The following is a 27770-nucleotide window of genomic DNA, read 5'->3' as shown; positions in this document are numbered from 1 at the left end:
TTCTGTTGCAGACGCGGGGCGGGCCCACGCTGCGTCGGGGTGGTGAGGCTGTGCGCGCGCCGGAAGTGTTCCCGGCCGCCTGCGCGACGGTGGGCTCTGGAGGCCGGGCCGCCTGCGCACGTCTGACGCAAGGAGCTCGTGCTACAACCGCGGGGTAGACGGGTGGGGCGAGTCGCTAGACGGCCGGCCGCCGCGCTCCTCCTCCTCCTTCCGAGATTTAGCCGCGCTCCGGCACCATGTCGGCCTACCCCAAGAGCTACAACCCGTTCGACGACGACGCGGAAGACGAGGGCGCCCCGCCGGCGCCCTGGAGGGACGCCCGCGACCTCCCCGACGGGCCCGACGCGCCCGACGCGCCCGCGGACAGGCAGCAGTACCTGAGGCAGGAGGTGCTGCGCAGGGCCGAGGCCACAGTCGCCAGCACCGGCAGGTCCCTATCGCTCATGTATGAGTCTGAGAAGGTCGGGGTCGCCACTTCTGAGGTGAGCCTGGGGCCGGGCTGGTTTGGTCCGGACCGGCCAGCCTCTGCATGGTCAAACCGGGGCAAGAAATGTTCTGTTCACGATCTTTTGAGAAGTCGCGAATTGCCTAGAATGGGTTCTTGCGTCTTAGTGACTTCATGGTTTGTGATAACATGCTAACTGTGTAAAGAGATGCGCATCTGGAGTACTTGAAGGAGGCAGTTTACTCGGGAATCTTAGCTGTTAATGTGCTTAGTTGATTTGTTTTTTTTTTTTCCTTACGCCTAGTTCAGAGGTAAATTCTAGACTATATTCTGTCCAGGTGAGTAAAAATTCTGGGCCTGGGCTAGGGAAATGGGTCTGTTCTGGCCATTCCTCCCTGAGTGACGCAGAGTGAGGACTTGGTGTGTGCAGGTGTCAGGTGATGCCCTGAAGCATCAGAGCAAATGGTCTCCCAGTTCTTCCCACATGACTGGCCACTTCGCTTCGCCAGTAAGGCTACTGAAGTCCTGTCTGCCTGGACAGCTGCTCAGTTAGCCAGGGCCTGGGTTTGGTTGCGTCTAGGTGCTTACCTTTACCTCCCAAGTCCTAGATAGTGTGTGGGTGGAGACAGTCTATCGCCCCAATTCATTTTTGTCAGTTCTTTCCATCTATAGAAGATTTCAGAGAGTTGAACCTTCAATGAGAATTATTCTTCCTTGCACTCCACAATCTCTCCTCAGCCTACTAATGAAACAGTTTTGTTTGAGCAGAGAAAAAAAAGGTTTAAAAATTGTAATAGATTACTGATATTATCAGCTAAGAATAATTAATCGTAAGCATTTTGTAGCTTTGAAATGTAATGTTTGAAGCTAAAGAATTGTCCTCCTCCCTGGATCTCTTCATTACCCTCTTCTCTGGCAAAATTTATTCTGACCCCATCACTTAGGATCTTGGGCAGTCCTGAGATGCATTTGATTAACTTCTCAAATAGTCATCTCCGTCATGGGTCCATTGCTGCCTTCCTGAGTTATTTTCCTTCATTGTTTCCTGTTTGTGTATCCCTTATTGACCCACCTTCTTCTCTTTGAGGAAACTTTGCATTTCCTGTTGACCAGATTCCTGTGTTTCAGCCTAAATGGAAAGTCTTGACTTGGATTTGGGAGGAGTGCCTGAGGTCTTAGGGCCCAGACGAGTGGGTCGTTTGATTGAGGGTCCCAAGCACAAGGAAACCAACTAAGAAGTGTTTGAAGATATATCTTTGCAAACTGTGAGAACAAATGAAGTAGGAAATAAGAGTGATACAAGGTAGGGCGTTGTGGTGGAGGATAAACTTGAATCTGGCTTTTAAGGCTGAGGTGTAGACAAGAGGTATGAGAATGAGGGATGGCTGGTCACTGGCCCAGCAACGGAATTCTTGGGCTCCTGAGTAGGGAAGTGATGGACCAGTATGTTAGAGAAAGTGGCTAGGGGAGGTAGCTTAGGAGACTTTGGAGTTCAGAGCGAAAGTTCTGGTCTCGTAACTCAGGAAAGGCAAAAACAATACATGTGAGTTGTTTGATACAGATTGTGGTGACATGCCCCATGCTGCTGCCAAAGGTCTTTCTATGCAGCAGGGACTGTGAGAGCAGAGGCAGAGTGGCACCTCAGGCATGTGAGGCTTGGCCAGACCAAGCCAGGTGTTGCTCTGACAGGTGCAATATGGCTATGACTGGGCTCTCATCACTGTGATTACATGTTGAATTTTTCCAGGATTGAATCAGTTCTCAATTATTAGAGGCCCTGGGAATCAGGAATGATCAGCACCCCCACCCCACCCCACCCCACCCCGTACTCTCCTAGCTGTCTTGGAACCCTCCTGTCACTCTCGCATTCCTTTCGGTGTTGGAGTGGGAATGGGGGCAAGTGAGCTCATCTCGCCCTCAGTGTGCAGCGTGGCTCCCAGCAGACCTGCTAACCATGCAACTTAGACGCTGCCGGCCGGACATCTAGCACTGTGAAACATGCCAAAACATGAGAGATTCATATTAAAGATTAGGAGTTTACAAATAATGTTAGGCTGGGAAGATCATAATTCAGTCCCAGCATGGCAGACGTAGGTAAATTCCTTAGTCAGGTCACCTCTAGTGAAACAGAACCGCCCTTCTGCTACTGTGAAACCTGGCAAGGTTTGTTTCGCACAAAGGCTCAGACCGCAGGTCATGACCGCCGAAGAACAGAGGAGAAATGGTCAGGATAGGGCAGGTCCTACTCCGCTGACCTGGTAAGCGTTTTACAGAACTATAGAGAGAATTGTAGGCCACTCATCAATTCTTCTATTTGGTATATGTGACTTCTTTCTTCTTTTCTTTTCCTAAGATTTAACTTTTGTGAAGAGCTATTCTAGTCACATGGTTCAAAATTCCAAACATACAAAAGGGCTGGGTGCAGTGGCTCACACCTGTAATCCCAACACTTTGGGAGGCTGAGACAGAAGGATCTCTTGAGGCCAGGAATTAGAGACCAGCCTGAGCAACATAGTGGGACGTGTCTCTACAAAAAATAAAATAAGAAAATTAGCCAGACCTGGTGGTATGTGCCTGTAGTCCTAGCTATTTGGGAGGTTGAGGCAGGAGGATCACTGGATCCCTGGAGTTTGAGGTTACTGTGAGCTACGATCTTGCCATTGCACTCCAGGCTGGGTGACAGAGTAAGACCCTGTCTCTAAGAAAATAAATAAATAAACAAATAGAATTTTAAACTAGAAGAATATTGGACTGTGCTCTGCTCTACATCCCATCTATCCGACACCCTGCGCATGGTTTCTGTATACCTTTTCACCACCCTGGCCAAGGAGACCCACCTGCCCAGGACACACCACTCCCCTCCAGCAGCTGAGCATGTTCCAGTAAAGTTTTTTAGGGCCTAGGATCTCAGTTCAGGAGGGGGTCCAGCAACAGCAGACCAGGGCCCGAATGGCTGGCACAGTAACATCCATGGAAAGCGACCGGTGTTCAGCATGGTTCAAACATGATACGATCAACCCCAGCTGGCACATCCTCCACACTGTCTTGTGTAGGGGCCCAGTCACCTACTCTGTGTCTTTCCAGCACTTAACAGTCACCAAAGCCACCCGGGGCATTCAGTTAAAAGAAGGGGAGAGAAGAGGACACCCCACGTAGCCCAGGAGCAGAGGCCATTTGAGGTGATCTATTTAGGGTTTCCCCATAACTGAGAATAGACACGTTGCCATGGCATGGTACCATCATTCTCTGGGAAGCTGGTGGTGGGGCAGCCCTCTCCAAATGAGGGCCTGCAGTGACCCAGAGCCACCCCTTGAGGCAGCCTGTGGTGATTCTGCTGCACCCAGAGTCCTTAGCAAAAGCTGACAGAGGGGAAAGACAGCTGCTAGATTAAGTAATTCCTCAGATTTGTAAATGTCAGCAGTGGAAGAGGAGCAGTCTCTTTCCCATCTCTTGTTCAACTGTCTACCCTCGAACTGCGCAGAACAACATCTTTTACATAATGGGTGCTCCCCAAGTACTTGCCAAGTGAATAAATGCCCTGGGTAGAGAAGGGATGAAGAAATAGAGGGAACAGAGGATTGCTTGGAAGTGGAGGAGAGATTGCAGTGGGAAGAATACCTTGCACTGTGCACCTTCACTAAAGTGTACGCCCACCCCCCCAATGCGTGTGTCCTGACACAGCTCGGGCTGCTCTGTCAGGTGGAAGGGATTGTGCTGGAGAAGTGGTAGTGGACCACATCTTTACCACTAGGTATGTTCTGGATTTATTTTTTATTTTATTTTATTTTTTGATTCGTCAGCTGAAACAGCAGGCGATTTATTGTATACTTGTTACACTTGGCCACAACTGAGAACAGAACTAGTCTGGTATGTCAGGTCCAGGGCAAAGGACCAGTAGGGACTGTTTTGGTATGAGCAAGACGGGTCTCTCAGACATGGCCTTGGTGATCAGATGGTGGTGAAGTTCTAGATCCACTGAGAGGCAAGTTCTAGACAGTAGTGTGCAGTCCAACAACTTGTATCAGCATCCCCGGACTCTGGCATTCCATGATTCTGATCTTGTGGCCTTCACGTGTGCACAAGCAAGCGGTTTACTTTAGACCTCTGCCTCATCTTTCTTCTTTGGTGCTTCAGCCTCCTCCTCCACTTGGCTCTCATGGCGCGGAGGTCTCTACAAAGATGGTGCTAAGGCTGAGAGCTATTTTATTTTATTTTTTTGAAGCAGAGTCTTGCTCTGTCACCCCAGCTAGAGTGCAGTGGCATCATCATAGCTTACTGCAACCTCAAACTCCTGGGCTCAAATGATGCTCCTGCCTCAGCCTCCCCAGTAGCCGGGACAACAGTCTCATACCACCATGGCTAATTTTTTCTCTTTTTGGTAGAGATGGGGTCTCACTCTTGTTCAGGCTGGTCTTGAGCTCCTGACCACAAGCAATCCTCCTGCCTCTGCCTCCCAGAGTGCTAGGATTACAGGCGTGAGCGACCGTGCCTGGCCTGGATTTATTTTTTAATTAATTTTAGTAAACTATCAATGATTGAATCAGACCATTGATCCCAGGCAAACTTGCTGGCTCCTTGGCTGTAACAGGGCACCTTGTGAGGATGGGTTGTTACTGTTGAGGCAGATATGGCGTCTTGCTATACCTGCTGCCCCTTCTCGAACATGTCCACTCATGGCCCATGGCCACAGTAATGTCCCGAGGGACTTGCTTTGCCAACCAGATAACATGCTGTGGGAAGCTGGGAGGCTGTCTGTTCTCCAGCCTTCCGCCTCTGAGTGGTGGTTCTGAGAGTGGGAAATGTTATTGGGAGGCGTTAGGGGTCCACAGGACCACCCTCAGGTGCAGTGGTTGACTAGAAGTCCTCCCAGAACTGTTCCACTCCCGACGATGGTTTATTATAGTGAAAGGATACAGATTAAAACTGTCAAAGGAAAAATGTTCAGAGGGCAGAGTCTGGGGCAGACCAGGCACGAGCTTACAGTTGTGTCTTCCCAGTGGGGTCATGTGGACAGCACTTAACTTCCAGCAGTGATGTGTGACAACACACACAGTATTGTCAACCAAGGAAGCTCACTCGAGCCTAGTGTCCAGAGTTTTTATTGCGGTTCTGTCACAGGCATGGCTGGGTTTTGTCTTCAACCCCTCCAGAGGTCAAGCTAATGCCATGTAGCCCAAGGCCCCCATCATAAGTCACGTTGTTAGCATAAACTATCTGGCCTGGCCTAAGGGCTCATGGAAGCAAGGACACTCTTATCAGGCAGGATATTCCAAAGGCAAGGAACCAGGCCAAGGGCCAGGCCTTTCTGGGGAATGTGGAGTGTGTGGGCAAGCCAGCCCTGCTGAGTAGGTCCTTTGCTCAGCCCCAGGTCAGCCTGCACACGGGCAGTGAGGGCACCAGTGCTGCCTCCATGGCCCTCAGTGGTTTTTGTGCACCTTAAGACCCGATTTGGCCGGGCTACCCGCCCACTGGGGGAGCCGCGGGCAGTGGCCCAGCAGGCAGCACGGGGATCTGCACTGCGGCCCACGGGACCGCACCACGATCGCTCTGACCGGCTCCAAGGAGCACCTGCTGCCACCGTGCGTGGAACAAGGAGATGTGGGACATGTGGATTTGGGATATGAATTAATCTGAAAAACCTCTTTGGGGGTATGAACGTGATTTCTGATGAAACTGGATTGGAATAACTTTCATGATCTTTGTATATTTATATGTATATATTTTAAAATTTTGCATTTGACTTAAAGTGCCATGAGAAAATTTGCATATTGCAAGGTGGTCCTAGCCATCTCCTTGATTTGGGTACTCTTGGGTATGTTCCCGCTGCTTTACTTCAGTGAATGAAACAAATGTGATGAAGAAAAGGACAGAGGACTCCTGCTGGGGATGTTCTAGAGCCAGTACAAAAACCTCGTGAAGGTGCTGGAGAGACGGGGAAACCGGCCGTCGTTCCTAAAGAGGATCAGGAAAAGATGAAAGAGATGTTTAAAATCAATCAGTTCAATTTAATGGCGAGTGAGATGATTGCCCTCAACAGGTCTTTGCCGAGTGTTAGTTTAGAAGGGTATAAAACAAAGGTGTGTCCAGATAGAAAAATCTTCCTATAACAAGTGTGGTGGTCACTGTTTTCCACACTGGGGCTTGGAGCACACTTCTGCATACTGTCCATAGTGTCATTAATCGCTCTCCAAGACACATGATAGAAGAAATTGTTCTAGTAGATGATGCCAGTGAGAGAGACTTTTTGAAAAGACCTCTAGAGATTTATGTGAAAAAACTGAAAGTACCAGTTAATGTAATTCCAATGGAACAACGTTCTGGGTTGATCAGAGCTGTATTAAAAGGAGCTGCTGTGTCTAAAGGCCAAGTGATCACCTTCCTGGAAGCTCATTGTGAGTGGCCTCTCTTAGCCAGAATCAAACATGACAGGAGAACAGTGGTATGTCCTGTCGTGGATATGATCAGCGATGACACTTTTGAGTCCATGGCAGGCTCTGATATCACCTAAGGTGGATTCACCTGGAAGCTCAGTTTTTGCTGATATCCTGTTCCCCAAAGACAAATGGACAGAAGAAAAGGTGATCAAACTCTTCCTGTCAGAACACCTACAATGGCAGGAGGCCTTTTCTCTATAGACAGAGATTACTTTCAGGAAATTGGAACATATGATGCTGGAATGGGTATTTGGGGAGGAGAAAACCTAGCAATTTCTTTTAGGATTTGGCAGTGTGGAGGAACTTTGGAAATTGTTACACGCTCACATATCGGACATGTGTTTTGGAAAGCTACACCTTATACGTTCCCAGGAGGCACGGGGCAGATTATCAATAAAAATAACAGGCGACTTGCCAAAGTGTGGATGGATGAATTCAAGAATTTCTTCTATTTCTGTTCACTTTTGCTGTGAAAAAAGAACAACAACAAAAAAAAAGAATTTCTTCTATATAATTTCTCCAGGTGTTACAAAGGTAGATTATGGAGATACATCATCGAGACTTGGTCTAAGACAGAAACTACAGTGCAAACCTTTCTTTTGGTACCTAGACAATATTTATTCTGATTCTCAAATTCCACGTCACTAGTTCTCATTGGGAGAGATGCAAAATATGGAAATAAATCGATGTCTAGATAACATGGCTAGAAAAGAGAATGAAAATGTTGGAATTTTTAATTGTCACGGTATGGGAGGAAATCAGATTTTCTCTTATACTGCCAACAAAGAAATTAGAACAGATGACCTTTGCTCGCATGTATCCAAACTTAATGGCCCACTCACAATGCTCAAATGCCACCACCTAAAAGTCAACCAACTTTGGGAGTATGACCCAGTGAAATTAACCCCGCAACATGTGAACAGTAATCAGTGCCTGGATAAAGCCACGGAAGAGGATAGCCAGGTGCCCAACGTTAGAGACTGCAATGGAAGCCGGTCCCAGCAGTGGCTTCTTCGAAATGTCACCCTTCCAGAAATATTCTAAGACCAAATTTACAAAAAAAGAAAAAATAAGGATTGACTGGGCTATCTCAGCATACATTTCTGCCATATTCTTAAGTAGCAAAAAAGGAAAAGTGCTTTCCTCTTGTGCAGGATGTAAGACTTGTCAGCCATTAAAACTTAGACTCCTTTAGCTTTTCACTAGCTGTGAACCACCTTGCTGTCCGCGTACGTGAAACTGCATAGTAGTGAGACTGTGCACACTGATGTTTACAAGATTGAAAGAGTCTTTCATCAAGAATCATGGTAAAGAATATTTAGACAATGGAACAGTCAACAAAATGTGCCTTCTGGAGAGCTGCATCTTTCATGGTTTGCTTGCACGCCAGTAATTTCTACTGAATGTGCTGTCATAATGAAGAGATTTCTAAGATTTTTTTTCCTGATTAGAACTGGTAGCCAGTATATTAAATACTGATTTAAAAATAAATGACAAGAACTGGAACCAGATTCAGAATCATGAAAACATTGGGAAAAAAAGGCTCTTTGAACATAGTTTTAATTTCTTTCTATAATTTTTTAATTTGGTTTGTGGGCTGTTGGAATTGTAATTTTTAATTGCCTTCTAAAAATTGGAGATTTAAAAAAAAAAAGACCTGATTTGCGTTTCTGACCCACTCCATGCTCCAGTTGCTGCAGTCAGACAGCCCCAGGTCTGAGCGTGCTCGTGTGTCCCCAGCGGTGCCTGTGTATGTGCACGTGCTCCCTTGGGAGGGGAGAGATGAAATGGAGGTAAATTTCAGATTTCTAGATTCAGCTTGGCAACTCCAGATTGACCTCCATCTACTTACTAATTCGTATCTGAGTTTAATTACAAGCTCAGGAACCTAAGGGATACTCATCAGGGAAGCCTCAAGCCTGTGTGACATTATGAAAAGTGTTGGGATCTGCTGCCCCTTGAAGGCCTAGGCGTTGTTCGCTGGGTGTTCCCCGCTGAGTCGGTATCCCCACCCCTCACCCCCAAGCCACCCGCTTCACCACACGCTTCACCACACGGTTCCACTTCCCCTCTCTATTCTTGCAGCTGCCCCAGGCCTCTTGGCCCCCTGACTTCTCAGCTTTGAACTCTCCTCAGACTTCATCAAGGGGCCTCTCTGACCCCCCTTAAACCAGGCCGGGAATCCCTGCAGAGTGGGAGGCTCACCTGGCAGAGTAGTGACTGCACATGTGCGTGTGTATGTGTGTGTGTGTGTGTGTGTGTGTGTGATGCTTTCTTTTCTGCCTCCCCCGTAAGACTGTAAGCTCAGTGAAGCAAGGACCCATCTGCCCTCCTCGGATTCCCAACACCGCAGTGTTGTCAACAAATGAAAAAAAAAATCCAGATTGAACTTCACTCACCTTGCCCTCCGTTAGACTGTAAGCAACATCAGGACCGAGATTTTAGATTAATTCACCCCTGATTGCCTAGCACCTGGAATGTGCCTGGCAGAGAGTGGGTCCTCAGTGATATCTGTGGGTGGAGATCTTGCCACACCTCTGTCGTTGTGGGTGTGTTTTCAAAGAGCACTGTGCCAGCAGGGATGCCTGGTCTCTGCAAGTCCTGTAGGGCCCTGGCCGTGATCAGCGTGGTGTGTGCCCTCACAGGGTCTTTGTCTCCTGGTTCCCCTTCGCACTATCAGGGGTCCTTCTACTTGACGAAAAGCCACAAGCCACAGAGGAATTGAAAACTCTTTCTCTCTGCGAAGTCCCTTGGCATTGGGCCCCAGTCCAACCGGATTCCTTCTCTGATCATCTTCTTTTTCCAGTTTAACTTTTGAAAACTCCTGGCCGGGTGCGGTGGCTCACACCTGCAATCCTAGCATTCTGGGAGGCCGAGGCAGGAGGATCGTTTGAGCTCAGGCATTCGAGACCAGCCTGAGCAAGAGCGAGACCCTGTCTCTACCAAAACTAGAAAGAAATTATATGGACAACTAAAAATATAGAAAAATACAGAAAAAATTAGCCAGGTATGGTGGTGCATGCCTGTAGTCCCAGCCACTCGGGAGGCTGAGGCAGGAGGATCACTTGAGCCCAGGAGTTTGAGGTTGCTGTGAGCTAGGCTGACGCCACGGCACTCTAGCCTGGGCAACAGAGTGAGACACTGTCTCAAAAAAAAAAAAAAAAAGAAAAGAAAAGAAAACTCCATTTGGGGCTCATGGGTGTAGAGGGGAATCACCCATAATGCTTAGTAATCACTTGAGCCAAGTAGGCACTTTTATCTGTACGTCCTTTATACTGAGGACACTTTCCGGAGCTCGTGACCCTCAGAGCCACCCCATCCCTTCAGGGACCTCATTCTCCCAGAGACAGAAGAAGACATGCCATGGCTGTGCTTCTAGGGAATGGTGACACACCTTGGGACCTGGAGCGTTTGAGGCCTGTTGTCATGGTGGCTGAGGTGCAGGTGCCTGCCCAGCCTGTCCTTAGAGACTGTTGGTGCTCTCTTTCCTGGGACTCCTGGCCTGTGCTCAGCCAAGCCTTCTCCCTCGTTGGTTAGAACTAGGTCACGAGCACATTGAGTCCAGTCGTTTCCTCGGCCTCCCGGGGGTGGATTTTAGCAGAAGAAACTCCTCTTCCTTTGCTGGCCTCATGACGTCCAGTGAACAGTAGCTTCCAGCACACAGAAACTTCCAGAGGCCAGAGCAGCACTCACTCCCTTGGTCTTCTACCCTCCCATGCAGGACGAGCCACCATTATATATTTCTGTGAGCTTCCATTGGAACATCTCACCCAGACGTCTGGTTTCCTACCGAGTGAGCACAGTAACAGACTCTTTGAGAGTCTGAGAGAATGTGTCACCGTGAATACAAGAAAATAAGGTCTCACTTCAAATTGGGGAAGGTTTTGTCAAGTACTTGTTCCCGTGCAGCTCTCCAAGTTGAGATGGGGAGGCTGAGGTGAGAGACTGATGAGGTTAGCCGTGGTGGGAACAGCGGGCTGTTAGGGAAGCCGAGGACCACCCTCCTGGTGTGACAGCAGGGTATCCGTCACCCCCAGACCCCGACCGCGGCTGCTCTGAACGTCTTTCCTGCTTCAAACTCCATTGTCACCCACCAGCTGGGACTGGACTGAGTTTGAGTTTTTATCCAGTCAAAAAACATGGATACTGGAGAAAATCATTTTAGTCCCAATTTATAGCTCTGTCTGGTTCCAGAAAAGATGACAGTGTGGACGTGGAGATGATAAACCTCAGGTGTTGATGAAGGAGAAACTCCAGGTACATTAGTGGCTCTTTTTTTTTTTTTTCCTTTCTGAAAACTAGGCCTTGCGAGATTTACTTGACATACTGAAGGACACAGTCCAGAAAACACTTTTCTTTTTACTTAAAAAAGCCCAGTGCTTTGTTCAGACATGTCTCGTGAGCTGGTGAAAAACAAATGTTCAAAATTATAAAGTTGAACAATTCTAAGTTTATTTCTAACAAGCGTTAAAGTTTAACAGTAAATTTAACCACTATTACAGTTTTTTGCCTCTATGTTATGTTTTTGAATTTCACCCACTGAGCAAGAATCAGTTTCAATGTTGAGTCCCTGTAGGCCCTAAAGATCTTCCACTGACACCGTTTATATCTAACATTTATATCTAAAATGGTCTCCAACAACCATATATAGTTTCATTTCTGCCCTTCCCATTTCTAGGTGTGTGTTTAAATTTTTTCATGACCTTGTTTTTAGGTATCAAGAGATAACGGCTCTAAAGAATGTTTGCATAGTTAAGGTGATTGCCAGCCACAGGAAGAGGCAGGGAAGGAAGGTGCAGAGGAAGGCAGCCAAGGGCAGAGGCTGCCTCATGAAGTAGGGAGAACAAAGCTGGACAGGCTCGTGGCTGGAAAAGCAGCTCATGGCCAGGGGACGCAGCTGGAGTGGCTGTTGATAAATCCTGAAATAGGGCCTGAGGGAGCTTGTCACAGGTAAAGGAAGGTGGTGGTGTTGCTGTTGTGGTGACTTCACATCCGCAGCCAGAACCACCTGCCCTGGACCAGCAAAGTCCAGGCAGGCCCTGCCATAGCGTCACTCATGTATCCGCTGGACAGATGTGCTGTGAGCAGCTGCTGAGTGAGGCCTGGGGACTCAGCAGTGAACAAAGCAGTTCTCTGCCTGGAAAACAAAAGCAGGTGGAGGGTGGAGTGCCACGGGCTACTGGAAGGCGAGTCTTACTTTAGAGAAGCTGTTCAGGGAAGGCTTCTCTGAGGAAGTGGTCTTGCAGTGGAGACTGAATTGAATGAGCCATACAAGTGTCTGTCTGAGGAGCATTACAGACAGAGAAAGTGGCATGTGCAAAGGCCCTGTGACAGGGCCACCCTTGTGACAGGTTCTAAAGCTGAAATTGTGGATGGGCTGGAGTCAGACACGAATAGGTCCTAGAAAGGATGCCAGTCCATGAAATAGAACTTGAAGATTTGACCAGGGCCGGGAGGCTCAGGTGGCCCAGTGGGAACTCCCATATCTGAACAAGAAGAGTAGAGAATCAGAGTCCAGGGGACAGTGCCAGGTCCAAGCCTGTGCGGGTTACCAGGGCTGGGGGGCCAGAGAGAGTTTGCACATGAACACACTTCCATCCATCTTAACACGGTCTCTGAGCCAACTTCTCAGGAAAAGGGGCTCAAGAACAAATAAAGCAAGAAGAGGTAGGGCAGGGAGGGAGAAACAAAGGAATGTATTGTCAGAAAGGATAGTGTGCCTCTGTCCCTGTTTGTGCTCACTGAGGGTTTATGAAGTGCCTGCCATGTGTGGTTGGTTCTCTGCTGGGTTGGAGGAGAATTATAAAAAGGTATAATGCTGCTGCCTCTCAATTTCCCCAGGAACTTGTCCGTCAGCGAGGAGTCTTAATGCACACGGAGAAGATGGTGGACAAGATGGACCAGGATCTGAAGACCAGCCAGAAGCACATCAACAGCATTAAGAGTGTGTTCGGGGGGCTTGTCAATTACTTCAAATCCAAACCAGCAGAGACCCCACCTGAACAGAATGGCACCCTCACCCCCCAGCCCAACAGCAGGTGAGTGTGGATATGAAGTAGCAGAAGTGGGGTTTGGTGCAAATGGCCGAGGCTTTCAGTCCATGTCAGTGCCTTAAGGAAGGCAGGAACCTCCTAAGTTATGTATCAGAAGGGATTTGTCTTCAAACATCTTGAAACAGGAAACTTCTCTGCCCTGCTCCTGACTACATTCATTGTATTGATGTCCAGTCTGTAAATTCTGCGTGAATTGGGTCTTCAGGAAATTATACTCCAATAATTGCGACCCCTATATTTTGAAAGAGGGGATGTTCACCTCATACAGCTTAAACACTACAAATGTGATAGAATTTTTGCTTTAAAAAGTTTTCATATCTTTTTCCTATCTAATTCAGTGTTCCCATTGATTTTTATTTTAAAGTTATTTTCTTCAGAAGTTTTGGCTAGAAATGTAATAAATTCATACATGAGGTTTTGACAGGCATGAGTGTCACATGTTCAAGGATAAAAGAACTGGGTTTCTGCTAAAATAGGTTACTATTTATATCTCAGATCATTGTGTCTGTTTTTATTAGAAAAACAACATAGCCGTATTATAGGAAATCTATACTTTGTTTACCTACGCTAGCACAAAACTGAAAATTTAGATTTTCCTTTTATTCAGTGTTTTCATAGTTTTTGTTTTTGTTTTTGTGTATTTTTCCACCAAGTCTTGCTCTTGTTGCCCAGTCTAGGGTGCAGTGGTGTTATCACAGCTCACCGCAGCCTGGAACCCCTGGGCTCAAGTGATCCTCCTGCCTTAGCCTCCCGAGGAGCTGGGACTACAGGTGCTCGCCACCGAGGCTGGCTTGTTTTTCCATTTTAGTAGGGGTCTCCCTCTTGCTCAGGCTGATCTTGAACTCCTAAGCTCAAGCGATCCTCCCGCCTCTGCCTCCCACAGTGCTAGGATTACAGATGTGAGCCACATGCGCAGCCTTGGGATTTTCATAGTTGTAATCAGCATTTCTTTGGTTTTGTAGCCTTTTGCTTCCATTTAACCCAGAAAAATGTTTGATATAATGTGACTACGCAGGTTTCATAGCCATTTCTCTCTCTTTTTGTTTTAATTCTGTAATACAGCACTACTTCTAAAACTGCATCACTGAGGTACAGTAAAATGCTTGCATCTTAAGTGGAGGGTGATGACTGTGTACCTGTGTGTACACCTGCGTGACCGCCACCCAGATCAAGGCGTAGGGTGTGGTGGGGAAGAAACTAGAAAGCTACTTCAGGCTCACAGTGGGGCTGGGTAGAAGGGAACGCTGGTGATGGAGCTGGTGGTGGGAGCAGAAGGAACAGGCAGGTGAAGCCGTTGGGACTTACAGAGAGGAAGCGGAGGAAGGGAAGCGGGTCTCAGCGGGTGCCTGGGGAAGGAACCAGCCAAGGTTCTCACGGCTGGTTTGGGTTTTGGCTCAGCCATATAATCACCATCCATCCCAGATTTTCCAGTTCAACCCTAATTTTAAATATCTGTCACTCTTTTACCCCCAATTTTAGTTGGTTTTTTTTTTCCAATGTACAAATCAGAAAGATGTTTTATATCCTAATTCTTGGTAAGCTTTAATTACCATAGGAGAAGGTAGGATATTCATTCACTTCGAACTAGGACATCCCCCTAGCACAAACTGAGGAGCAGAGTGAGTCCGTAGAATGGGAAGCTGGCGAGTTTGTGATTGGCGCCTTCTGTTTCCTGCATGCCTCTTTACCAAGGCTGCTTCTCGGGGCTTTTGGAGGCCCTGCTATAAAAGCCATTAAGGTCCTGTGGCTCCAAGAGCAGTTTTCTGGGCTGGGCACGGTGGCTCACGCCTGTAATCCTAGCACTCTGGGAGGCCAAGGCTGGAGGATTGCTTGAGGTAAGGAGTTCAAGACCAGCCTGAGCAAGAGCAAGACCCCGTCTCTCTAAGAAGAGAGAGAAAAAAAAGGAAGTTTTCTGTTTTTTTGGAGCATCTTTAAAACTCAAGGCCTTCCTGGTAAAGGCTTCCCATTAACGAGACAGCCATAGTTATTTCAGTGAGGTTGGCTTCAGGGTACCCAACATAATGTGTCCTGCATAGCCTCCTGCCCCTACCTCAGCCCCAGTCATCTATAATGGTCTTGCCATCACTTAGTAAATACAAGAAAGCAGCCTTTTTTTTTTTTTGAAAGAGATGGAGTCTCACTCTGTCACTCAGCCTGGAGTGCAGTGGTACAATCATACCTCACTGCAGCCTCCAACTCCTGGGCTGAAGCAATCCTCCTGCCTTAGCTGCCTGAGTAGCTAGGACAACAAGCATGTGCCATCATACCCGGCTAATTTCTTTAATTTTTTGTAGAAATGGGGTCTCACCATGTTGCCCAGACAGGTCTTGAATGCCTGAGCTCAAGCAATCCTCGCTCCTTGGCCTCCCAAAGTTCTGGGATTACAGGCGTGAGCCGCTGTACACAGTAGAAAGCAAACTTTTAATTGAAGCAACTCTCACTATTTCAGCCATTACCCAAATGTGCATGGAAGTAATCTGTGCAGCTTTGTTTTTTTTTTTTTTTTTTTTTTTTTTTGAGACAGAGTCTCACTCTGTTGCCCAGGCTAGAGTGAGTGCCGTGGCGTCAGCCTAGCTCACAGCAACCTCAAACTCCTGAGCTCAAGCGATCCTCCTGTCTCAGCCTCCTGAGTAGCTGGGACTACAGGCATGCGCCACCATGCCCGGCTAATTTTTTCTATATATATTTTTAGCTGTCCATATAATTTCTTTCTATTTTTTAGTAGAGGTGGGGTCTCGCTCTTGCTCAGGCTGGTCTCGAACTCCTGAGCTCAAATGATCCGCCCACCTCGGCCTCCCAGAGTGCTAGGATTACAGGCGTGAGCCACCGCGCCCGGCCATCTGTGCAGCTTTGTTGGAGAGGCTGCTGCAGGGACGTTGCACGGTCCCCCCTTCGTGAGTCCTGAGGGCTGCACTCTGCACACCTGTGCCTGTGCCCGGGGGTCAAAGCTGCAAGAGCACAGGCTGTCTGCTAGAAGGCATAGGGGAAGCAGACGGTCAACAGGACTGCGGTGGAGGCCCAGAGGAGGGGGAGGTCGCCCCTGGGGACGCAGGAGGGCTGCCCAGTGGAGCTGACCTTTTGCGTGGAGTCAAGGTTGAGTGGGAGCCCACCAGTTGAAAGAGAGGGTCCAGGCAGACACACAGCAGTCAAAGCACAGAGGAAGCCAGGATGCCGGGGGCGTTGGCTGTTCCAAGAGCCCAGCAGGCGTGCAGCATTGAGGTCTGGCCTGCAGAAAGGCCCTGCATGCCCCTAAATCCCTCAGTTTGCAGAAATCATTACAATGTATCGGTTTTTCTGTAAGATGCAGTAAATTGTGAGTAAAATTTTTGTGATCTTATGAAAACCCTTAGTCCATAAATGCCAGGGGTATTGTTACTTAAAAGCTTTTAAAATAAGCTCTTGTAATCAAACTTCTGTTTGAGTCACGTATTTCCCATGTATACCCTTATCACGCGAACCCTTCAGCCTTCTCTTCAGTTTCGTCTGTCTCTTGGGAAGCCCTTTTGTCCTTGCCGACACACTTCGAAAGCCGCTTGTTCTCGTTTCCACTTACAGCTCGTGAGGGGTGCGTTTCTGTCACAGATTTCACCGCCCCTCATGAGAAATTCTCTAACTTATTCAAGACGTGGTTTCTGACCAAGGGCCAACACCCTCAGACTTCTTCACTTTCTTATCTCTTCTGTCACTATCCCTAGAAATTAGCTTTGTTTGGAGGGAGCCATTTTTCACGAAGAAACCGAGTTTACACATTGATGCACTACCACTGCGTATGCGACAGCGCATGGAGAGAGCACAGTCAGCTTGGAGATGTGTGCGCTGGGAGGTGGCCAGGCAGGCTCAAACCGAGTGTCTCTTCCTACGCCCAGCCTGGCGGCGCACGGCTCGCAGTGGTGCTCAGAGGAACCAGCTGTGTGTTCTAGACCTTCAGGCGCTGCTTCTGAGGAGTGAAATCCTCTAGTGTTAAATCCTTCCACGTCGTGAGTCTGTGCTGTATTCTACCTGCAGCTGGAGCACTGGAGGCCTGCAGAGCCTTGGCCTGCGAGAGTCTGGACTTGCTCTTACGAGTGGAAAGTCATTAAAGGCTGGGCGCGGTGGCTCATGCCTATAATCCTAGCACTTTGGGAGGCTCAGGCAGGAGGATAGCTTGGGGCCGGCAGTTCCAAGACCAGCCTTGGCAACATAGCAAGACCCCATCTCTACAAAAAGTTTTTAAAAATCAGCTGAGTGTGGGGTTGTACACCTGTAGTCCCAGCTACTTGGGAGGCTGAGGCAGAAAGATTGTTTGAGCCCAGGAGTTTGCGGCTGCAGTGAGCTGTGATGGTACCACTGTGCTCCAGCATGGACAACACAGCAAGACCCTGTTCATTAAAGAGAGAGAGAGAGAGAGAGAGAGAGAGAGAGGGACGCGTGTCAGGATTACTTTAGAAAGATGTGCAGCACCCATGGAGAGTAAGGGTTTGAAGGGAGGGGGTCAAATTGAGAGGCATTGCCCTAATCCATGTAAGGGTAGAGAGAGACAAGGCAGAAAGAGGAGCTGGGTTTTTGGGATACCTGGGGGGTGGGAGATCGGGGACATTTGCTTGCCGGGGTAGCCGGGTATGGTGCTGTGCGGAGGGAGGGCAGACATCTCCAGTAACCATGGTTCCCAGCCTGGCTGGCAGAGCGGCGAGGCTGAGCAGAGGTGGAGGGGCGCAGGCTGTCCGGGAGGGCAGCTCACAGCTGCAGGCACCTGTGACACCTGTGGGGGCCCAGTGGGGTGTCAGGCACAGTCTGACCGACTCTGAGCTATGCAGAGATGTCTCTGTCTGCAGAAGAGTCAGCAAACTAGACTTGTGGGCCAGGAAGCAAAATCAAAGCTATTTTGTGGGTACCAGTGTGACAAGAGAAAAAATCAAATTTCCACAAATTTTTAGTGGCAAAATTCAACATATAAAAACAGTAATAGTTGAGCATAATTTTTTGGTAATACAGGCCTACTAATGAGAAGAATGAAATTCTTTATTGAGGTTTAGAGTTAATCATCTGAGGTTCAAATGGTTGTCTGCAAAGGCCGTCCTTTGCTCATGGCCACACAAAAACAGGTGGTTATGTGTGTTTACCACAATAAATAAAGAGAACTGGGAAACAAAACAGAAACAGGAGGTGGACTGGGTTTGGCCCATAGGTCATAGTTTGCTGGCTCTGGTCTTTAGTGCCTATGTGGTGGTTTCATATACTTTTCATCTGCCTGGTCCTAAGGCACCTCGTTTTCCTGAGGGAGGGCCACCTAAGTAGATGCTGCACTTCTGAGGCAGGGGTCTTCGTAAGCTTGCTGCGCAGCCAACTTCACTCCGGGTAGGCTGTTGAAATCCCTGCTTTGGTCAGAAGGGGTTTTGCACAGAGGAGGCATTTGATTTTCAGCACATAGGCATTACTTGAAAAGACCAATGACACTGTCATCGTAATTTTCCTTTTTAAAAGTTTTTCTTTTTGTGACCTTTTATCCAAAGATTAAGAGAAGCTGTAAGTACAAGTAAAGAACAGGAGGCAAAGTACCAGGCCAGCCATCCAAACCTCAGAAAGCTGGATGATGTAGGTGAGTGGATACCTATGCACACCCACATTTGTATTCTGGGGGGACCTCTAGGTTTGGTGTTGGCCCCGAGGGGTATGGTGAGTGGTGGTGGCCTCTGGGCATGGTCGGCAAGGGCTCCAGCTGCTGGCATCACACGTGCCGGCTGATGGGCATTAGGGACCTAGCACACTCCTGGGGAAGCTGGAGGTGTGTGTTACAGTGGGGCTCCTTCCTCCCTCCTCCATGGAGGGTGGAATAAGGAAGTGGAGGCTTGTGTTGCATTAAAAATAAGCCTGCAGGCCAGACGTGGTGTCTCACAACTGTAATCCCAGCACTTTGGGAGGCTGAGGCAGGAGGATTGCATGAGGCCAGGAGTTCAATACCAGCTTGGACAATGTAGCAAAACCCCATCTCTACAAAAAAATTTTCTAAAAAATTAGCCTGGGCCAGGCGCAGTGGCTCACGCCTATAATCCTAGCACTCTGGGAGGCCAAGGCGGGAGGATTGCTTGAGGCCAGGAGTTCGAGACCAGCCTGAGCAAGAGCAAGACCCTGTCTCTACAAAAAATTGAACAATTAGTCAGGTGTGGTGGCATGTGCCTGTAGTCCCAGCTACTGGGGAAGCTGAGGCAGGAGGATTGCTTGAGCCCAGGAATCTGAGGTTACAGTGAGCTATGATCATGCCACTGCACTCCAGCCTGGGCAACAGAATGAAACCCTGTCTCTAAGAAAATAAATACATAAATAGAATTTTAAAACAGAAGATCAAGACTCTGTCTCAAAAAAAAAAAAGAAGAAAGAAAAAAAAAAAAAGGAAGAAAAATGAACCTGTCTTTGGGTCCTGCCCCGTGTACCTCTGAGCTCTTCTGGCAGTGTAGGCCTAACTGCAGGAAAACTTCTTTGGTAAATAGAACAACGGTCCCCCAAGCTGCCCAGGTCCTTATCCCCAGACCCTGTGAATGTGCTAGGTTACATGGCAAAGGGGAAATTACAGTTGCAGGTGGAGTTCTAATTGCTAATCAGCTGACCTTGAGATGGGCAGATTATCCCTGAGTTGCTCAGTTGGGCCTAATGTCATCACAAAGGTCCCTTAAAAGTAGAAAAGGGAGGCAGAAGGGAGAGTGTCAGGGTCAGAGATTTGCAGATGCTGCTGGCTTTGAAGATGGAGGAAGGGGTGAATACAGGTGAGTTCTGGCAGCAGGGAGAGGCTGGGAACTGGATGCTCCCCTAGAGCTCCAGGAGGGTACAACCCTGGTAGTGCCTTGAACTTAGCCCAGTGAGACCCCCCGTGCTGGACTTGCAAGCTCCAGAAGTAAGGACAGGTTTGCAGTGGTCTGTCACAGCAGCAGCGGGAGGCTAGTAATAATGCCACCCCCCGCCCGAGCAGGAGGAGCAGCAGCAGCAGGGCGGACAAAGTGTGCAAGGCAGAATGTGTGTTGATCAAATCATCCCACTAACATCAAATGACAGGCCCAGAAACACCCCTTATCTGGAAAGGAATTTAGGCCTGCTGGGCTCTGTAGGCCCCTAGAGAGCCAGGCGCATCGAAATGGTGCTAGAAGCCAGATACTTGTGTGCTGCCGTGGAGTAAGGCAGGACGCACCCTGGAAGCGCTGGAACCCACCGCGCTTGTGGTTGACGCAGCTGAGTAGAGACCTGGTGGAGCAAGAGCCAGCGGTCAGGACAGACTGATACTGGTACAGTTCAGCCTAGAAAGTCAAGAACCACAGGAGGAAGTGAGTGTAAACTGAAACGCAGAGGGCCCAGGACAACTCACCCTGTCGTACCCTGGAGAAGTGGAGTAGGACCCGGTACCCAGAAGACACTTTTTTTTTTTTTTTGAGACAGAGTCTCACTTTGTTGCCCAGGCTAGAGTGAGTACCGTGGCGTCAGCCTAGCTCACAGCAACCTCAAACTCCTGGGCTTAAGCGATCCTACTGCCTCAGCCTCCCGAGTAGCTGGGACTACAGGCATGCGCCACCATGCCCGGCTAATTTTTTCTATATATATTTTAGTTGGCCAGATAATTTCTTTCTATTTTTCGTAGAGACGGGGTCTCGCTCTTGCTCAGGCTGGTCTTGAACTCCTGACCTCGAGCGATCCACCAGCCTCGGCCTCCCAGAGTGCTAGGATTACAGGCATGAGCCACCGCGCCCGGCCAGAAGACACAATTTTAAGGTGTTTTCATTTGTGTGGTATAACTTAAGAGACTAAAAAGAAAAATCAACACCTTATGCATAGAATGGCTTCGCTATGTTGATGCCAGGGGAAATATGCTAAGTCTAGAAAGAGATGTTTCTCAAAAAAAGGTAAGCTAGGAAGACAGGGCTTTTCTGTGTGTACCTAGAAACTGAAGTTCAAGGAAGATTTCTTGAGCCAAATGTGCATTATTTAACATTTCTTTTTTGCTTGTTTAAGGGAAAGATAACATCAAAGTAGATCTCAAAAGGAGAAAAGAATCACCCATAATCCCATTCCATAATGTAACAAATTTGATTTAGACCTTGTCCGCAAGTGCACTTTGCACTGTTGCGGTTCCACCGCCTTGTCATTACTTGTGTGACTCTCTCTTTGCAGAGCTTACATACCAGGGTCTGAGCAGGTGTCCCATAGGATGAAGGTCTTTGATCTCCCAAGGGCCGAGGGGGAGGCCGGAGCCCTTACTGGCCCCATGGAAGCTTCTCTCCTTCTGGCCACTAGCCTGCCCGGTGCTTCTGTGTGCGTTTCATCCACACCCACCCTCGGCCCTTTGGATGGTCTCACAACCAACCCCCTCCTTCCTTCCACCCATTTTCAACATTAATTTTGTGAAGCAGCGTTTCAAGGGACGTTAGTTAACCTGGTGTTTCTTTCTAAACTCAGATTCCATCCCTGGAGGGGCTAGTTCTGCCGTGAGCAGCGAAGCTTACCCGAAGAACCCACACCTTCGAGCCTATCACCAGAAGATCGACAGCAACCTGGGTAAGACCGAGAGCCATGCCAGCCTCCATAAGTCACCTGTCCTCCAGGCAGCTCACGCTGAGCACAGCCTGAGCTCCAGGAGCCTCCTGGTAGTGCTGCCTGGCCACGTGTCACACCCCACGCTAAGTCGTGTCCATCTCGCCCCATCTGTCTCTGGACTCTGTCCGCTTCTCTCCATCTGCCTCTAGTCCGGCCGAGCCGTCCCCACCTCTCATTTGAATTGTGACAGCAACAGGGGCCTAGGTCCCTGAGAGGCCATACAGTGCAGCCTGGATGTGACCACTTGCTCCATCTTTCCCACCTGGCCACTCAGAGCCCTGGTCTCCTCCCCTGGAAACAGGCTGCCTCGCAGGGTCGGCGAGAGGGTTACCTGAGCTGGAAAGTGCCTGGCCTGGTCAGACCACGCTTGTATTGCGGTTGGCACATTGGCCACACGGCCACCGGAGTGAGCTTTCGAAACGTGAGTCAGGTGGCACAGTCTTCTGAAACTCTCGTGGCTACGCCGCACGCTTAAAAACACTGCCAGGTTCCTTGCCCTCACACGCCCTCCCTCTGCCCTGTCCCCTCCTCCCCTCCTCGCCTTGCAAGCTCACCGGGCCTTCTGATGCAAGTTCTTTCCTGCCCTGGGACCCCCATCTACCCAGTGTGTCCTTCCTCCCCACTGTCTGCGAGTGGCTCTTCCCACGCTGCAGGTCTTACGTTGGTGTGGCCTCCTCTCGTGGTCTCTCGGGGGCCCGCTGTTCCATAGCACCGCCCGGCCGTTTGTAATCATGTCCAGGCTATACATTCCAGGAGAGTGTGGGGATGCTTCCATTTTTGTCACCACCTTTTACCCAGGACCCAGCAGGCAAGCACAAGTGATGATTTTTTGGATTGAGGGAGAAGTCAGCTATTTGAAGTTCAGGCAGGATTTGGTCTGTGGGCATTTCCGTGAGTTTATTCCACATATGTCTCAGACCTGCTGCTTCCTCTCACCTGTACGCCGTGCACAGGAATCTCTACCTGGGTGTCAGTCTCCAAGCCCTGTCAGGAGCTAACAGAGTGAGACACAGTAACATCTCCCCTGCCCTAAAGGTATCTAATGGAGGGCAAACCTGAAACCCACCAAGATGCTTACCGGGTGTCCACGCACAGGCTTGTCCTGCTCGCCCCTCCCGGGTCGAGACGCACTGACGGGCCCCTTTCCCTGCTCGCCCAGAGCAGTCCCCATGCCAGCAGCCCCGAGCCCATGCACAGGTGACACGTTAGGCACACCCTAACGTTTTCTTTTTAATAACATTTACCCCTAGTTTCTGTGTATGTGGATTCACTGTGGGACATAAACATCCATAATCCTGCTGTCCAGCAGTGACCCTGATGTGGTGTGAGTCCTCTGTTTCATGTAGGTATATACACAGGTGTATACGATGTCAAGTGTACTTGGGATCACTCAGTTATTATGTATATTTTTGTTTCTTGCTTCTCATATCTTGAACACTTTGCTAAACTACAGTATTTCTTTGAAAAGCACCACTTTTAACAGCTCCATACCCTGCTCTTGGACATTTAGGCTATTTCCATTGTTGGCTACTGCAAATATCTTTTGGCCATGCCTGTGCATAAATCTTTGGCCACATTTTGTAGCTCGATTACAAGAAGTGAAATTGCAGCGTCAGTGAATATAAACTTCTTTTGGGCATAAAAGGAATCTTCACATAAATAAGACATTGATCTTAGAGACTAGACAAAAGCAAGAACAAATAAATAAAAGAACTGTGTTTCTGCCACCCACAGCTCACCGCTTTCACCCTGCATGTGAATGTTAACGCCCCAGACCTGCATGGCCAGTGCCTACTGGGGAGGCTGTGCCAGGCCCCCTGCGCAGGGGAGGCCCATCCCAGCACTCTGCAGCCCGAGGCTTCCGCCCGAGCCCTGCCTGCCCTTTGCGCTCAGAGCTCAGGGAAGCCCCGGACAGCTGCCTCCTGCTTCTGTCCCTTGGACTCTGCCCCCTCCAGAGCCAGAGACTTCTCCCAGGCAGAAGGTGTGTCTGCCCAGATCTGACCACTCCAGAGAAAGCCAGAGGGGCTTGAAAGCCCTCTGTCCTTTACGGGGAGAAGGGAGTGGCCGGGGCTGGTGGTATCGCGGGTACCTGCTGGGTGGGGTGGCAAGGGGGGACACCGAGTAAGGATACTGAATTCAAGGAGTGAGGCAGGATGGACCGAGCCCTGCCCACCAATAGAGGCTGAGGGTGCGCGGTTGGCACTGAGGACTTGCAGCCTGGGCAGGTCCCTGCAGGACGCAGCGTAGGGTAGGAGCAGGGCCAGGCGACTGGTTCAGAGCCTCAGAGCCGGGCCCTCCTCCTGCTGACGCAGGCCAGCCGCTGCCTGCGGTCAGGGGGGCGCCTTTGCTCACACTCTTCTCTTCTTAACACACCCTCCCCCCATTTCAGGGACTTGTGCAAGCCCCCAAGGACTCTAGCGGCCTTGCCTGGTGGCTTTATCTTATACTTTTCATCTCAGCCTGGCTGTGTGCTTACCCTTTGCTGTCCCAGCTGCCCATAGGCTTCCTGAGGTCTGGGGAAACTCCCAGCTTTTACTCTCCATGGAACACAACAAGGTCATAACTTTCAATAAACTCAAGCAGAGAGCTGAAGACTAATTAAAAAAAAATAAAAATAACTGCTTTGTGGTGCCAGTGCTGAGTAAGTGTGTATTCTAACCTTTTCTCGCTCAGTGTTTTATATTTAATTTCGCAAGTAAGAAGGCCTACGAAGCACCACCTCTTCTCTCTCCCTCTGGCTCTTTCCGGGCCTTCTGTTCTTAGTAAAAAGGCTCTGGGCATGTCCTCCACCCCTAGTCTGCATGCGCACACACGCACACAGCCCCCACAGTCACAAACTGGGAAAGAGACTTGGCTCTTCACCTTGGCAGAATCAGTTAAGACTCCTCTTTGGGCCGGACGCAGTGGCTCACGCCTGTAATCCTAGCACTCTGGGAGGCCGAGGTGGGTGGATCATTTGAGCTCAGGAGTTCAAGACCAGCCTGAGCAAGAGCAAGACCCCGTCTCTACTAAAAATAGAAAGAAAATAGCTGGACAACTAAAAATGTATATAGAAAAAATTAGCCGGGCATGGTGGTGCATGCCTGTAGTCCCAGCTACTCGGAAGGCTGACGCAGGAGGATCGCTTAAGCCCAGGAGTTTGAGGTTGCTGTGAGCTAGGCTGACGCCACGGCACTCACTCTAGCCAGGGCAACAGAGTGAGACTCTGTCTCAAAAAAAAAAAAAAAAAAAAAAGACTCCTCTCTGCAGCTGATGCAGCCTGACCAGGGGCCCTCAGCAGAGTCCCTGGGCGTGTCTCTTCCCCTCACCCCAGGCTGGCTGTGCCCAGCAGCTCTTACATACTCCTGCAGCTGGCCACGTCCTTGTCAACATTCTCTCTCTTAAAACCAAATGTTAGATTGATTTTTATAACTTTGTGAAAGCTAAGGCAAATGCTGTAAATACTGGAAAAGTCTAAGGAGGGAAATAGAATAACTAACTCAAGGATTCTGGCCACTAGAGTAGCTCGTTGTGGCCAGTCGCTCCTGGGTGCCTTCCTCGTGCAGGGCTCACCTGAGCCAGAACACGCTTAGGGAGCAGGGTCAGGGTTTGTGCTCAGACCTAGTGGAATGTACCCAGATCCTCCCTCCCCCGTGTGGAAGTGAGGCTCTCACTTGTCATGTTTGGACTTGAATTTCAGCAGTGATGGTGTAACCGATTGCAAGAGCTGAGCCTTTGCCAAGAGTCCTGTGCTCCGTAGTTAACTAGAGCCCAGCCCAATGACATCTTTGAAGGAGCCCGGCACCTCAGCACTTCGTTCTTTGACATGGGGACTCTGGGCCGCAGGGGTCCGTGCACTCACCTTGTGCAGAGACCACCGTCTTTTTCCTGACCACAAAGTGAGCAAAGGAAATGGCGCCCGCCCATTTCTGGGAAACGTGAGCTGACTGTTGTAACCCAGCAGATCCCTGGCAGCCACATGTTCGTGGATCTGGGAAGTGGTAGCAATGAATGAACAAATGAGGGAAAGTGTGAAGTTAGTCACAGAAGTAAAGGGTTTTCACAACATTTGGGTCCAGTGGGAACATCTGTAGTTCGTGTGTTTCCTGGCAGAGCGCCCCAGGCAGCAGGGCAGGGAGAGAGGCCCCCTTCTCCTGCCACCCGCAGAGCAGACTGGGGGATGTAGCCTTCTTTGGAGGGGAGCCCAGGGCTGGAGCCGCCTGGTGACAGGGCTTCCCACATCTGTCTGTCAGAGGTGTCTCCAGTGATGATCCCATTATTTGACATGCGGGATCTGGGCTTGATCTAGCCTGAGAGAGCTGGAGGCAGAAGGGTGGAATGCACACTGCTGAGTTCTGTCCACTGATGTGGGTTTTTGCTCCTAAAGATGAGGCCAGGGGTCTGGCTGTTAGGGGCCGGCATACCTCTCCCAGGTGCCCACTGTGGGGTCTAGGAAGGGAATGTGTTCCCCAGGGCTTTCTGTGCTTCTCTTTTCCTTGGGCAATAACCGATCTTGCAATGTGCAAAAACCTACTAGAAGATTTAGAGGCAGCTGAAAAACTTATGTACATCGTATGTGTTTTTTAAAATATTGAAGGACAAACACCAGCATATTTAACACTGGTTACCTTGGGGGGCAGGGAATGGCCTCCACATCAAGCACATATTACTTTTTATTGAGTAAACAGATTTTCTTTTTACTTGCACACGTTTTGGAAAACGTAACCAAAGCCCCGGCGGTTAGCCTGCCTTATGAGGAAGAAGATTCAGTAACGGGGAAGTTGCTGAGCCCCTGGGAGGGAGTGAGCAGCATTTCCAGGTGCCGTGACGGTTTGCTCAGGCCTGCGTCTCGTTTCCTTCTCCCACAGATGAGCTGTCCGTGGGCCTGGGCCGTCTGAAGGACATAGCCCTGGGGATGCAGACGGAAATTGAGGAGCAAGACGACATTCTTGACCGACTGACAACCAAAGTGGACAAGTTAGATGTCAATATAAAGAGCACAGAAAGAAAAGTTCGACAACTCTAAAGACAGAGAATGATTTCCGCTCCATTGTGACAAAAAGATTCTAAAGATCTTTTTTGAACTTCCAAGAAATTTCATTTATTATTTTAATATATAATTTAAAGTGTTGCAAATGTTATAATAGAGTGGGTCTTTAAGAGATTTTTGTTGTTATGGGGAAGTGCGTGTCCTGCTTTTTCCTAGAGCCGACACCTAAGTTCTGTCAGCAAAATGCTTAGAGTTTTAGTCTGAGCACAGTAGCCTGGCCCTGAATATCTTGGGCCTTTGAGTACCATGCTGGAATGAGAAGGAAAAGTTGGATTTCTCACTTTAATGAGTGCATGGAAAGATGTGGGCAGAGTTTGAATCTTGCAGCCACCAACCTTTATTTCCCTATTTGGTGTCTATTTCATTCCTACTGTGAGTCAGCACATTAAGGGACAGCGTGAGCCACTCAAGGACCATGTGAGCCAGTCGTTTGTGCAGGGAGGGACCTCCCCAGACCTTTGGTTAAGAGTCATCACACACACACACATACACACACGCTGAGTGCATTTTTTGTGATTCTTTTGTACCCCTGGAAAAGGATCAGTGTTAGATTTGGAAATAGAGTGTGTTGCATTCTTTGCTCTTTTGTTGACAGGTGTCACCTCTTCCCCTCCTGCCCTCCATCCTCAGCATGTGTTTTAGTAGCAGGCTCCAGACCAGCGCTGCTCACTGTGGTGTCTGGAGATGTGCAGGAAATTGGGTGAGCTCTTCCTCCCCACCTGCTCTCCTCTTGAACTCTCCATCTGTGGTTGGGAACAGGTTCTCCACTAGCTCAAGGCCACCTGGCTGACAGACTGGGGGGCCTTGTAGAGTCTGTGGGAATGGAGTATCACACAGATGTGACTAACAGTGATCTTCCCCTCAGCCCTCACGCCTCTGGGAATCACCATTAGCCAGGCCTTGGTGTGGCAGAAGGTTATTGGGTACCTGGGGCCTCCTGACCTGTCCAGGACTCCCACCCCCGCTTCTGCGTTTCTTACAAGATGACTTGAATCTTAGCTTCGTTCTTTGCCACCCAGTTTTAGGATTAGAACTCCACAAATGATGCTCACTGTATAGAAGGATTTGGCTAAGGGGAAAAAAGCCCAGATATTATCATTTTAAGTGGCCCAGCTTGTTCTCTCCTTTCATTTTACGAAAGGAATCATTTAGGGGCATTAATTAAACCAGCTTCTGTAATAAAACTGATTTCTTTGTGTTGGTAACTCCAACAAAATATTTGAAGCGACATGGCCCTTGTCTTTTTTTCAAAACAA

At 49.1% G+C, this 27770-nt stretch overlaps 1 protein-coding gene and 1 pseudogene across 1 annotated transcript; both read left to right on the top strand.

Annotated features, from left to right (window-relative positions):
- The first annotated feature begins 80 nt into the window (after nt 1–80).
- SNAP29 (synaptosome associated protein 29) lies at nt 81–27145 on the top strand. Its single transcript, XM_069497277.1, has 5 exons — nt 81–482; nt 12721–12917; nt 18422–18507; nt 21348–21446; nt 26333–27145. The coding sequence occupies exons 1-5, from the start codon at nt 237–239 to the stop codon at nt 26488–26490; spliced, it is 786 nt and encodes a 261-aa protein (XP_069353378.1). The 5' UTR covers nt 81–236; the 3' UTR covers nt 26491–27145.
- On the top strand, nt 6197–7923 carry LOC138401733 (polypeptide N-acetylgalactosaminyltransferase 1-like; annotated as a pseudogene).
- Nucleotides 27146–27770: the final 625 nt, after the last annotated feature.

This window comes from Eulemur rufifrons, chromosome 21 (assembly GCF_041146395.1).
Source record: "Eulemur rufifrons isolate Redbay chromosome 21, OSU_ERuf_1, whole genome shotgun sequence".
Lineage (NCBI taxonomy): Eukaryota > Metazoa > Chordata > Mammalia > Primates > Lemuridae > Eulemur > Eulemur rufifrons.
This window is presented reverse-complemented; position numbering and strand designations above follow the sequence as displayed.

Bases quoted from the DNA above. Each gene is read 5' to 3' on its own strand.
- SNAP29 (XM_069497277.1), top strand. From the start codon at position 237: ATGTCGGCCTACCCCAAGAGCTACAACCCGTTCGACGACGACGCGGAA. The intron at 483-12,720 runs GTGAGCCTGGGG...CAATTTCCCCAG, and splicing joins TCGGGGTCGCCACTTCTGAG to GAACTTGTCCGTCAGCGAGG. The intron at 18,508-21,347 runs GTGAGTGGATAC...TTCTAAACTCAG, and splicing joins CAGAAAGCTGGATGATGTAG to ATTCCATCCCTGGAGGGGCT.